The following is a 13,315-nucleotide window of genomic DNA, read 5'->3' on the forward strand; positions in this document are numbered from 1 at the left end:
TATCTCGATGTGCTTGGTTCTCGGCCTCGATCTCATGATGCACAAGGTTCTTATTATGTATATGAATTGTTGATTTGTTGATAAAAAGTTTACAAGTAACAATCCGGAGCAATGCACTAGACATTCACGAGTTTGTAGACTCGAAATTTAATCATTTTATCTTGCTTTTTCTTTCATATAAAGAGAAGCTGATCTTTTATACAAATACAATGCTTGTTGAGATTACAATAAGAAAAGACAGGCTGAGAGCAAACTGAGGTAATGTAATATGTATATATATCTCCTTTTTTGATATTGCAGATGGTGAAAATCACATCGAATACAAAAAGAATTGAAGCATGCATGAATATCACTCTCGTGAGATCTTGAACAATCATAGTAAGTCCATAAGCATACCCGCCGTCATTCCAGCAAACTTTGCTTCTTCCTGTGAATCATGGTAACACTCACATAACTTTGCCTAGCTCCCAAAACTAAACTAAAAATTAAACTACAAATTGAGAAGAGGGATTTGAACACGTGTCTTAAAGCACACAAGTCCTGAGTCTTGACCACTAAACCAAGATCTTAATGGTTATCTACTCCACACATTGATACGAGTAGATAGATACAAAAAAAAAGTTGGTAATTCCTACAATGGCACAAATGATTTATTGCTACCACATTATGAAGGCAAAACTATGAAATTACTTGTATGATTGTAAGCACTAGCATTAACAAGTATGGGATAAATCATTACCTTATTTTTGTTTCCTTTATTTCGTTAGCACAACACTCTCTTCACCTAATTTCATAGCTAAATTGAATGATTAAATCACTTTACAAATCTTGAACTACAAAATATAAAAAATCTATTTTTAAAAAAACCTAATAATCAAAACTACATATTGATTAGACAAATCAAATAAGATTCCACATGCATGAGTGAGTTTTTTCATATATTATTTTTGGAGATTATAGATTCCATTTAAAATTGAACATTCAAATGAGAAAATCAAAATGAAACGAAGGGGTAATTATATTGTGTATTGCTCACCTGCTGGTAATATTGAGGGTGATGATGATCATGGTGGTGAGTAATTGGCCTACCTCTTTCATCATACAAAATCAAACCACTAAATCTAGGAAGTTCACACCTCTCACCCATTAAAATCGGCCTTTGCCAAACCGGCATCTTCGACCGGCCTACACAACCTACACACTTCAAACAACTCGACACAACCTTCATCCTTTGTTTCCCTAGCACAACACTCTCGTTGTTCCACTTGTGTGCCAAGCTCCAACACGCCGACCCCAACAATGCCTTCCTTACTTCCATCAATCCACACTTGGAACGAGATCTTGCGTACACTATCATAGACTCGGTCTCTTCATCGGAGTCATCATAGCACACGACCTTGTTCCTTTGAGCAGCCTTTTTCTTAAGGATTACAAAAATTATGGTTAAGCAAACAAGTATGACTAAAATTGACGTACAAATAAGTAGTATTACGGCTTTTTGAGTTGATATCTTCAAATTATCCTCTAATTTCCACAATGCATCCATCTCGTATGACGTAACTTTGTTTAATACGATAATATACTTTGCTTTTTTCTTATTTTTTGGATAGTGAAGTGATTTAATTTAGCTAGCTATGAAATGAATTGCATTAAAAGGGTAAATTGGTTGGTAATTAAAGTATAAGGGGCTGACAACGGTGGACTTTCACATGAAACATTTGGAAATTTAGTCGGAGGTACCGCAATGTGTATAATTATTTAAATTTAGTTCACGGGTAACCCACTGAATCAAAATGGGGAAAAAAAATATATTGTTGTGTTGTAGGGAGGATGTACAACTATCGGAACACATTGATAAATGTTATTATATCCGGCCTTCGTTCCACAATAATTATGTACTCCTTTCTTTTTTTTTGTAAGTGGCAAAGTGTGTGTATGAAATTTATACTGTAAAAGTTAGTTAAGATTTACTGAATTTTTTTGTATGATTTGTTAGAGATTAGTTAAGAAATACGAAGTATGGTATTTTTTTTGTATGGTTTGTTTGAGATTTTAAAAGTTGCAAGAAAGTGATTGTGAATTGCATTCTAAATTTTCAAACCCAAGAAACATCACATGACTGATTAAAGAAGGGATTTAAGGGAGCTTACATGTAAGTAGGGGTGGTTATTGGGCGGGTCGGTGCGGTTGCAGGTCATAATGAATATTTAGTGAGTCAGGGTCGGATTAGGGGTTGACGTAAAAGTGAAACGGGCCTAAAAGTAAATTTGTAAGGGTTATGCAGATTTAATTTCACCTTGAGATAGTCGAGTCAATAACTTTATATAGATATTTTTTGGTGTTATTAATATTGCACGGTTTTACATATGAGTATTTATACCTGTATAATTTATTTTTGGTAACATGCATTGGCTTTTTTGTACAAAAACTTTAATTTTTCATTCATTTCGTCAATGTAAGTCCATAAGAGAAATAGTATAATTGCAAATGTAATTGTATAAGAGAGCTAGTAAAATTCAATTACTCAAATTGAACTCAGAACTGAAGAAACTCACAATCCAATCCCTTAAAACGGAACTCAAATCAATTCCAAAAAGCACCTTTCATATATAAACTATCAAAAATCAATAACAAAATAAAATCAAAATTTCAAATACCTCGAATAGAACGAAGAAGACTGGCACAAAACACTAAGCGCTGTTCGCTGCAGCAGAGTGGGAGACGGCAGTCGGAAGTACGGCGGAGAAGGCGGTGACCGGCGATTGTGGAGCGACGGTGGAGAAGAAATCGTGAGAGTGGCCGGCGATTCAGGTTCATGCTATCGTGAAGAGAGAAAGCTTAGAAGCGGCTTCAATGGAGAACTCTGAGTGCGCTTCAATGGAGGAGAGAGAAAGGTATATTAAATTGGAGGTTTTGGTTTTTTTTTTTTTAAATTTGGGTTTTTTCTTTTTCGGATTTTTCACCAGATACCACCGAGTTAATGCGTAATTCACCATATACCACACAAAATTTTCTAATTCACCATATACCACTGAGTTAATGTATATTAACACAGAATGCCCTTTTTGTTAACCGTCGTTAGTCTGCCGTTAACGCCGTTAGTAATTAAGGTTTATTATGCCACGTGGCTGTCACATATTGGCTCTTATTAATATTATCTAATTAATTAGTTAAATAAAGAATTAAAAAAAAAACAGCCACCACCTCCTCACTCCACTAACCCCGACACCCCCTTCCCCCACCAGCCCAGCTCCCCCTCCCTGCCGGCGGCCTTGCCCAGCCTCCTCCCTCGTCGGCGGTCTTGCCTAGCCTCCTCCCTCGCCGGCCTTCCAGAGCTCCCCCTACCCCTGCCATCTCCCCTTCCCGTCCTCCTCCCAAACCACCAACGTTTCCCAGCCAACCACCACCCTATCCTAACATCCCCTGCTTGCACGAAATATGACTAGAACCCCCAGCCACCACCCTATCCCGCCCCCACCCACGCCGACGCCCAGCCTTTCTCTCGCCAGCGCGTCGGCCTCCCTCTCCCCCTGAACCGACAACACTCAAAATCTGCAACCATACAACAACATCAATTCGACTTATCAGCATTTTTTTCGAACAAATTCGCTTCTAATTCGACCTTCTCTCTCTTCGTCAAGATTTGATGGGTGGTTTCTTTGTCGTCGATATTCCAATTGGGATTTGCAAGAGGGAAATTGAGGATTTTTTTAGGGTTAGAGAGATCGGGAATCGGGGAAGGAGAGTCCGGCGAGGAAATCGGGAATTGGGTTACAGGTGGGGGATGATTTTCGGGGAAGGGGAGTAGGAGTGGGATGGTCGCCGGCGTAGGGGGAAGGGGTCGAGAATGTCGCCGGCGGGGGGAAGGGGCCAGGGGAGGGCAGTCGCCGGCCATCTGGGAAGTGGCTGGGATCGCAATTGTTGCCGCAAGGGGGATCGATGAAAGTTTGAAGCTTTTTTATTGATTTTGGGGTTCGATTTTAATGGAGAAGAACAGAGAGAAGCTTCAATGGAAAGGGGAAATGGGGGGTCAATGGAGTCAACCCTATAAATGGCGCCAGTTAGATGTATAAGGGCATAATGGTAAAGTCCCCCAAACGGCAGACTAACGACAGTTAGCAAAAAGGGCATTTTGTGTTAATATACAATAACTGAGTGGTATATGGTGTATTAGAAAGTTTTTGGTGGTATACGGTGAATTATGCTTAAACTCAGTGGTATATGGTGAAATTTCCGTTTCTTTTTTGCCCTTTAATTTTTCTTTGATATTAATGGGTTGTTAATAAAAGCCCATTATTGACCCTATATTTTAAAGCTTTTTAATGACCCTGTTCACTAAAATATTAAAGGGTTAAGACCTTTTAAATTTTGGCCCGTCCCTATCATCAATGGGCAGCCCTGTCCATTAACCACCCTACATGTAAGAGAGTTAAATACTTTATTATAACATTGTACTACTACTGTTGTTGTATGGTATGAAACCTCCTTAAATTTGTAAAATGATACTCTTTCTTGGTGGCGGGTGCAACTCCTTTAAAAAAAGTTGATGCAAATTATCACCTACTATTGGAGTGTGTGATGTTAACCAAATTCTCTAACAGTTTTTGGGCATATGCGAGGCACGTGATTTCATTTAACGTCTAAAATTAGAAAATTTTGTTAGAAAACACCTCATAAAAATCAAAATTTATGGGAAAGCATCTTTATAATAAAAGTGTGGTAAGAAATCACCTTTAAAGAAAAAAAACTCAAACAACCTAAATTATGTGATTATATATGCGCAAAAAATTAGAGTAATTTTCTCCTTTTAGATCTCGACCCTATATCCGTATCAACATTTGTTAACGGTTGGTAGGAGATTATTTTGGAAAATGGTTTTTCTAACGTGCTCATGGGTACTTATTAAAATAAACAGATTCCTAATAAATATTTAATGACGAGGAATATTTACAAGTTTTTTTTAAAAAAAAAATCTAATGTTTCATTTGGAAAATAATAGACTTTTGAAAACGATAAAGGGTGGGTCTGAGTGTAGATTTAGCTCATGTCCAACTTTGTTTCATTGAGAGAGAAGGAAGGAATAGTAAACATAAAGATAATCTAGGCTATTTAAGAAAAAAGTAACAGATACATAGTAATCAACGTCAGGGAAGCTAAATCTTACTTGAGAAGTGAAGTTAGTCTTATGAATTCATTGAACAATTAGAACGTCTTGGTGGGAGAATATGTTAAAGAGAAAATTTTACATAAGGTAAGAATTGAATAAGATATTTTTTTTTTTTTTTAATTTTTGAAAAATAAAAATTTATCAAGAAGAGAGTTAAAAGGTGTCCTCCTAAATTATAAATTCACCTACTTATTCTATAGAATAACATACATATTGGTTTCAAAAAAAAAAAAAAAAAAAAAAAAAAAATGTATAGTTTCCCCAAAAAAATAAAATTAAAAAACATACATGTATGAAATTAGTCAGCGTCGAACACTTGAACACGCATCCGTGTTAGACATAACCCACGCACATAGATATCCTATTCCAAATAACATAGTGTAAAATATGAATTAAACCACCCGGGTTGGAAACCGATATTTGGACAGTTGGGGACGTTTTCCCAAAGTAAGTCAATTTTGGGAAATATTCACCAAAATGGTTGCGTGGCAAAAGTATTTACCAAACTAAGCTTCCAGGCTAAAACATTGTCTCGATCAGCGTTTTATGCCTGGTTTTTATTAAAAAACAAAAAAAAATTCAACTTAAAAACGTTGTCCTAGACAGCGTTTTTAAGTGTTGACTTTTTTTTTTAAGTTTCTTTGTTATTTCAGAAATTGTAAATATTTTAAAAATATAAAAGACATAAAACGCTGTCTGGGACAATGTTTTATGTACAAAGTTTGTTGTACCTAAAACGCTGTCTCAGGCAGCGTCTTATGTTCAACATAAAAGTTGGATGTTTTGAAATTGAGTTTTTATAAAAGTTTAAAAAAAAACACAGACATAAACGCTGACCGAGACAGCGTTTTTGGTTGTTTTTTTTCCCTTAAATGAAATGTTGTCTCAGTCAGCGTCTCTTTCGTTTTTTATGTTTGTTCGCAGGCTGTTTTCACTGTCATTCTCACTCTCACTGTCACTTCTTCGTTGAAGCATCGCTACCCCACCACGGTGAACCACCGGCCTCGAAGCGCCGCTGCCGTCACAGTTGCTGCTACCGGACGCCGGTGCTGCTGCCGCGAGACGGTGTTGCTGCTGTCCCTATTTCCCTCACTCACCCACTCAAAATCCTCGTAAACCCTAAGTTCAAACTATTGTAATGTTGACAATTGCTATTAGTTGTTGAGATTGTATAAAATTCTTGCTAATTATTTATGAAAATGTGGAAAAATTTTGATAATTTTGTATGGCAATGTAGTACTTTGTTCATGAAATTGTTCATGAAATTGTACAGTGGAGTACAATGGAGGGAATATGGAACTTATAACACTTAAACCGAACATGACTATGAGTGATCTGATGAATGAGGTTCACAGTTGTATTGGCTCAAACCCAATGACTATTGAACTGAACCTTAAAATGAGGTGTGATACTAGTCATGGGGTTCAAGTGTTACCTGTCTCTACGAACAGACATTTGAAAGGTTTGAGGATCATGGTTGGAATGAAGGGTTTTCCCAATGAGATATATGTAGAAACAGTGCCTATATGTACCCAACAAAGTACTCGGGCAGAACAGCAAGCTACATACGTCTCTGATTACAACACCGCATCCTTCCAAGAGCCCGCAAACCACATTCCATCGAATGCATATGGGATGGGATATTTCACTCGAATGATGCAGGACGACCAATTTCACTTGCCTTTTAGTTCTCATATAGCTTCACCAGTACATGCGGGGGGATGTGTGACAGTGTTCGGCCAGCCTGGTCCGTCGTCATCGAACACCGTGGCATCTTCACCGATGCAATTGCATAGCTATTCTCCTATGCAAGGTGATCAAGCATCACCGTTTTGAGAAGAGCCAAATCATTTTGATGATGTTGTGAATAATAAATTGTCGGTGTATGATGTGTATGCGGAAATGGATGATGAGGACGAGAACGGAGAGGAGGATGATGAACCTGCACAGATGGAAGATGGTGAGCCGTTGGTGATAACTCCCATACCTTGGTTCAGTGAGGTACCCGAGAACTATGAAGTTGATCAGTATTGGGCCGAATCGGGTAGCCACACCTCTTTTGTTCCCGGGGGAGAATTTGAGAAGGGAATGTATTTTGAGAGCAATAAGCTGCTTCAAGAAATGGTGAAGATGTATTCAATTCAGAGGAATCAATTCTACACCACAGTGACCTCGAATGATGGTGTCCTACATCTGCGATGCAAGAAGAAATGTGGTTGGATGCTACGGGGTACTAAATCGAGTGAGCACTCGCGTGGTTTTACCATAGTCAGGTACAAAGGCCCGCACCGGGAGACATGTGTCACTGAAGTACTATCTACTGATCACCCACACTTGGATTCGTCTGTAATAGCCGAGTATGTGAAGTCCTTTGTGCGGAAAGATCCTTCGTTGAAAGTGGAATTCATACAGGAACTGATCTCGAAGCAATTTCATTTCGATGTCCCGTATCGAAGAGCGTGGTATGCCAAGGAGAAAGCTATAGCTGAGATATTTGGGGATTGGGAGAGTTCATACGGCAGACTTCCGCACTTCATGCAAGCACTCCTACGATCAATCCCGGGAACATGTGTCGTATGGAAACACAAAGCTTTAGTTGACGGTGTATACTACAGCAACATGGAAGTGTTTGAACGAGTGTTTTGGGCCTTCGGTCCTTGTATCGATGGCTTTAAACATTGTATGCTTGTTATCTGTATCGATGGGACGCACTTGTACGGGAAGTATAAAGGAACACTGTTGGTTGCTACAAGTGTTGATGCAAGCTTCCAAGTATTTCCTATTGCATTTGCGATGGTTGAAGGGGAAAACACTTCCAGCTGGTCTTGGTTCCTGGGGTGTATTCGAGATCGTGTCACGCAACGGGATGGCCTTTGTGTTATTTCTGATCGGCATCCTGGTATCATTGCAGCAATGAATGATCCTAATGTTGGATTCACCCACCCCCGAGCCTATCACATGTTTTGTGTCCAACACATAGCTTCTAACTTGAAGATTCACGTGCGAAGTAACGACATGAGAGACATGTTCAAGGCCGCTGCGTACCAAAGGCAAGAAAGAAAACTTCAAGCTGATCTGTGTTTCATTGGTGAGGCATGTACCAAGGCCATCGAGTACATTGCTAAAGTCTCGTTCCCTATGTGGTCTCTGTTTCACGACAATGGTCGCAGGTATGGTATATATACTACTAACATCTCGGAGACATTCAACTATGTGCTGAAGGGAGCTCGGTTTCTACCAATTATGTCCCTTGTCGAGTTAACCTTCCACAGAGTTAACAAGTATTTCACTTTGAGAAGGGAGTCTTCCGAGGCTAGGTCTGATCAAGGACTTCCATACCCCCCAAAGGTCACTGCCATCCTGGAGAAGAACACCGCTAAAGCCAGATATCATAGAGTGGATGCCTATAACCGCCGATTGCATATTTACCAAGTGACAACAGAGAGGGGAGAGAAAGTTGGTAGTAAAGGAGGCCACAAGCATACGGTGAACTGGCAGTTGAGAACGTGTACGTGCAACAAACCGAAGATATTCCACCTTCCATGTTCTCATGTGCTAGAAGTTTGTGCTACATACTCACTATCAAAGTGGCCGTGGGTGGACCCTCTATTGCAGTCGGCCGCCTACATGAACACTTATGCACCACAGTTTTGGCCTATCCCCTACGAGACAACCTGGGCACATTGGGCACAGCACGTAGGCCCTAAACTCATTCCGGACGACACAATGATACGTGGAAAAGGTCGTCCAAGGTCAAAGCGCATACGCAATGAGATGGATGACAGCAACCGGCCCCCAACCAAATGCAGCCGTTGTCACCAGCAAGGTCACAACCGGACTACTTGTCCATCTAGACCAACATAGGACCTAAGTGTATATGTGTTATTTGATATAGTAGTATGTAGTGGTGTTATTTTGATTAAACAGTTATAATTTTCTACAGTATGTGTTTTTGTGTTCATTTGGATGATTTTTATTTTCTACAGTGGATGTTCGAAATTTTATGTTTATGCCTTTCAATCGAAATTGCTATTCCATTTATTTGTGTTGGTGTTTGGTGTGTAACGTTTTCAATGAACATATATCATGGACGTACGGGATAGGACACCCGGACCTGTTGACCCTTCTGTCCTGACACTACAGGACACCCATCGGAGTGTCGACATATGGAACCAGATGGTAATATGTCATCAGTTACGTTTTTGGATTTTTTGATGTACTATCTTTTGTTACTTAAAAATGACACTTGAATTTTTTCAGGGTGACGTAGCGAAGCCACTACAGTGCAGGCACTACAGGACCACCTAGGTTGTCGATGATCGCTGCCTTGAGTACGTGACGTACGCTGGCTTTGGCGGTGTACATCGCTTGGGATTCAGGGAGATCGACCGACAGCTTGTCACGGCGTTAGTGGAGAGATGGAGGCAGGAGACGCACTCCTTCCATCTACCGGTTGGTAGGCGACTGTGACATTGCGGGACGTGGCGATACTGACGCGCCTTCCAGTACATGGGACCGCGGTGACGGGATCTGCGATAGTCGATCCCGTTGGTTTGATTGTGCGGGTACTCGGGGTGCACCCGGGTCCCAACGATGTTAAGGGCTCCGGCTTAAGGGTTGTCTGGTTACGAGATACTTTCCAGGCCTTGCCTGCGGACGCTGATGACGTCACAGTACAGAGACACGCTCGAGCGTACTTGTTCTTCCTCATATCTGGCGTGTTGTTCGGGAACAATAGCGGGAGCCACTTGCAACTTATTTTCCTACAGCTATTAGACCACGACTGGGATCATATCCGTGGATACAGCTGGGGTAGTGCCTCTTTGGCGGTGTTGTATCGCCAACTTTGCAGAGCCTCTCGGAGTGGTGCGCTCGAGATTGGTGGACCTCTGTTTGTGTTTCAGGTAAACAACGTATATTATCACAAGCAAATTATGCAATGGCTAATGTCATATTTAACATAGTTTTGTGTTTTGCTATTAAAGCTATGGGCTTGGGAGCACATCCACGTAGGAAGACCAGGTAGGACTGCTGTACATCGTCCGAGGGAGCAGGACCAGGATGACTAGTATGAGCCGTACATCGCTCCGCCTCGCCCTGCAGCTGATGAGGCTTACGGTTACAGGTTGGTAACATTTGTCATTTTTTTCCCATATACGGTTTCATTTTGCAAACATACATAACACATTTGTTGCCACAGGTGGATGGTCCCCAGACTCACACAGGCACATGCGGCGACGGGTATCCCATACTACCGAGACGCCCTTGATAAACTCACGGAGGATCAGGTACACACTCTGACGACATTTGTAATCATTTATGTAATGTGTATACTGATTGTGGACTAACTTATTTAGGATGTGTTATTGCAGATCACATGGGATCCGTATGTACCGGAGTTGGTAGATGTCATGCCTGCACATCTAATGGAGCATCAGGGAGAGTGGCGTGCCAGGGTCCCCCTGATTTGTTTCGAGGTTGTGGAGAGTCACCTACCTGACCGCATCATGCGACAGTTCGGACTACACCAGTTGGTTCCCCAGCATTGTGACACTGTTGTGCGCCTTCACGACATATGACCGTCGGGGAAAGACGGAGACTAACTGGGCACTGGAGCATTGGCAGTATATCTTCAGCTATGGGAGCAGTGGTTGGGTCATGTCGTTCAGGGTTATCCGATGCAGGGCGTTATGAATCATGACGATCCGTACATGGTGTGGTACAGGCTTATCACACGCCGTTTCATCAACCCCAGCTACACACCACCGTCCACACATTACCACCCAGCACATGACGTCATTAGCGGATATGTGGTTTCTTTTACTTTACTTATCATCCTCATTTTTTAATTTTTTTTAATACCATGTAACTGACTCATCGATGATTACTGCAGGCGGCGGATATGGTGGCGATGTATGATGCACTGTCCCTCTCCCTTAGAGACGGACCCACCAGAGCCTAGGTCGAGCGGATGCGAGATATGTCCGTGACTTCCTTACACAGACATGGTCATGGTTATCTCATCCACCAGCGGGATGGTGATGATAGTCACTTCGTCCATTTGCGATTCGACCCCGGCCAGAGTAGCGGTGGAGGTGATCTTACGTTGCACACAGAGGCAGAGGACTACTTTGTCCGCAGTTCTGCACCCATCAGAACCCAGGATGACGCATCGTCCAGCCAGCTCACTCCCCCATCGCCCCGGAACCCATTCACCACCATTCACCATTACAGTCGGCGTCGTCCAAGACAAAGGGGCGACAGTCAGGCTAGGGAAGGGTTAGACCACATTGATGAGTAGTGATAGTATTGTATCATTTTTTTGTTCCACACAAACATTTCCTGGAATGCTGTATATAACAATTACATTATTAATATGCTGGTTGAATGAATTTGTTTGTAGTTAAAAGTTTTGTTTGCTTATTTATCCAAATCGGACTTATGTCAATCAAAATAGATCCTTTTGGGCTAATGTATATTAAACAACAGACATTTGGAATCCATAGTCAAAAATGGGGTAGAAAGGATGACCCGTGGTGGTTAATGTGGTTGTTCATGGTGGTTTTAGTGTTGTTGGTTGTGGTGGGTGGTTATCGACGGTTGTTGAATGGTTGGGCTGGTGGTGGAGGTGGTTGAAGTGTTGTTGGAGGTAGTTGGGCTGTTTTGAAGTCCAAAAAGGATGGTCAAAAGTGGCGGAAGATGGTGGTCGATGGTGGGGGTTAGTGGTGTGGGTGGTGGTGGACTGTGGTGGCTAAGTCAAGGCAGGGGGTGGTGGGTGGGGGGCTGAAGAAAGTGGCAAAAGGCTGAATCTGCTGGTGTATTGCAGACCATCAGAGAAACGCTGTCCCAGACAGCGTTTTATGTTGAACATAAGACGCTGTCTAAGACAGTGTTTTAGGTACAACAAACTTTGTACATAAAACGATGTCCCAGACAGCGTTTTATGTCTTTTATATTTTTAAAATATTTACAATTTCTGAAATAACAAAGAAACTTAAAAAAAAAAAAGTCAACACTTAAAAACGCTGTCTAGGACAGCGTTTTTAAGTTGAATTTTTTTTTAAAAAAAAAAAAACCAGGCATAAAACGCTGACCGAGATAGCGTTTTAGCCTGGAAGCTTAGTTTGGTAAATACTTTTACCACGCAACCATTTTGGTGAATATTTCCCAAAATTGACTTAGTTTGGTAAATACTGTCGGACTCATGTAATCGGGTACATTTCACCAACCACAAGTACACTACACTACAGCTACAGTCCCAACCACAGTCCTCGTTTTTGGGCAGTCGCTTAGGCGGTTAACTCTTGACTGATGAGTGATGACACCTATTTAAAGGCGGGAACAATTAAAATACTAAACACAGCAATTAATTACCCAAAAAAAGAGATAAAATCCTCTTTCTCTCTCCTCCATAAACTAAACAAACAACAAACCCAAGAAAATCTTCATCTTCAACAATGGTGAAAGCACCCCCAAAAATCACTGACAGAAAAACAAGAAGTCGCAGAAAAATCCCTCAAAAACAGATTCGCAAACCTGCTGAAAACCTTCTTCTGGGTTTCAAAATGGCCACCACTACAATCCAACCTTCTTCAAATCATCTTCATCTTTTTCATCAAACAACAAATCCCAACTCAAAACCACTAATTTTCGATCAAAATACAGTAACCCCACCTCCATTAATCAAGAAACGAGGCTATTGCTGTTCTTCATCTTCTGTTAGTTACAGTTCTTCAACTTATGGCACTTGTTCTTCTTCTTCTCCGCCTATCTCTCCTTCCTCTCTTTCGTCGCCTTCGCCGTCGTCGCAATTCTCTCTTCTTCGCTGCACCAGCACACCCCAACCCCACTCCGCAAACACGAACACGAACACGAATGCGAATAATCAGCCTCTGTTTCTGAGAAGAACTGTTTCTGACCCACCAATCTATAGCTCTGATTCTAGCAATGAGGATACCTCCAGTAATAAGGTAATTTTCTGGGGTTTTCTTGCTTTTTATTTTTTTGTTTTTTTATTTTTATTTTTTATAGGTGATTGAATTTGGTTTCATGATGATTTTCTTAATGCAGAGAATGAAGAAGATACTTCAAGAATTGGGTGCTTCGCCGTCGCAGTCGGTACATCGGAATGCAATGGGTTTATTGCTG

The 13,315-nt window shown here is 41.1% G+C and overlaps 2 protein-coding genes across 2 annotated transcripts; one reads left to right on the top strand and one right to left on the bottom strand.

Annotated features, from left to right (window-relative positions):
• Window positions 1-373: 373 nt before the first annotated feature.
• Window positions 374-1,546, bottom strand: LOC110737594. Its single transcript, XM_021917930.1, has 2 exons — window positions 1,037-1,546; window positions 374-427 (listed from the first exon to the last, which is right to left on the bottom strand). Exons 1-2 carry the CDS (start codon window positions 1,544-1,546, stop codon window positions 374-376), a joined length of 564 nt encoding a protein of 187 aa, XP_021773622.1.
• A 5,523-nt stretch (window positions 1,547-7,069) lies between these two features.
• On the top strand, window positions 7,070-9,031 carry LOC110737595. The gene has a single exon (XM_021917931.1). The coding sequence runs from the start codon at window positions 7,070-7,072 to the stop codon at window positions 9,029-9,031; it is 1,962 nt and encodes a 653-aa protein (XP_021773623.1).
• The last annotated feature ends 4,284 nt before the right edge of the window (window positions 9,032-13,315 follow it).

This window comes from Chenopodium quinoa, unplaced genomic scaffold (assembly GCF_001683475.1).
Source record: "Chenopodium quinoa cultivar QQ74 unplaced genomic scaffold, ASM168347v1, whole genome shotgun sequence".
In the NCBI taxonomy this organism is placed as follows: domain Eukaryota; kingdom Viridiplantae; phylum Streptophyta; class Magnoliopsida; order Caryophyllales; family Amaranthaceae; genus Chenopodium; species Chenopodium quinoa.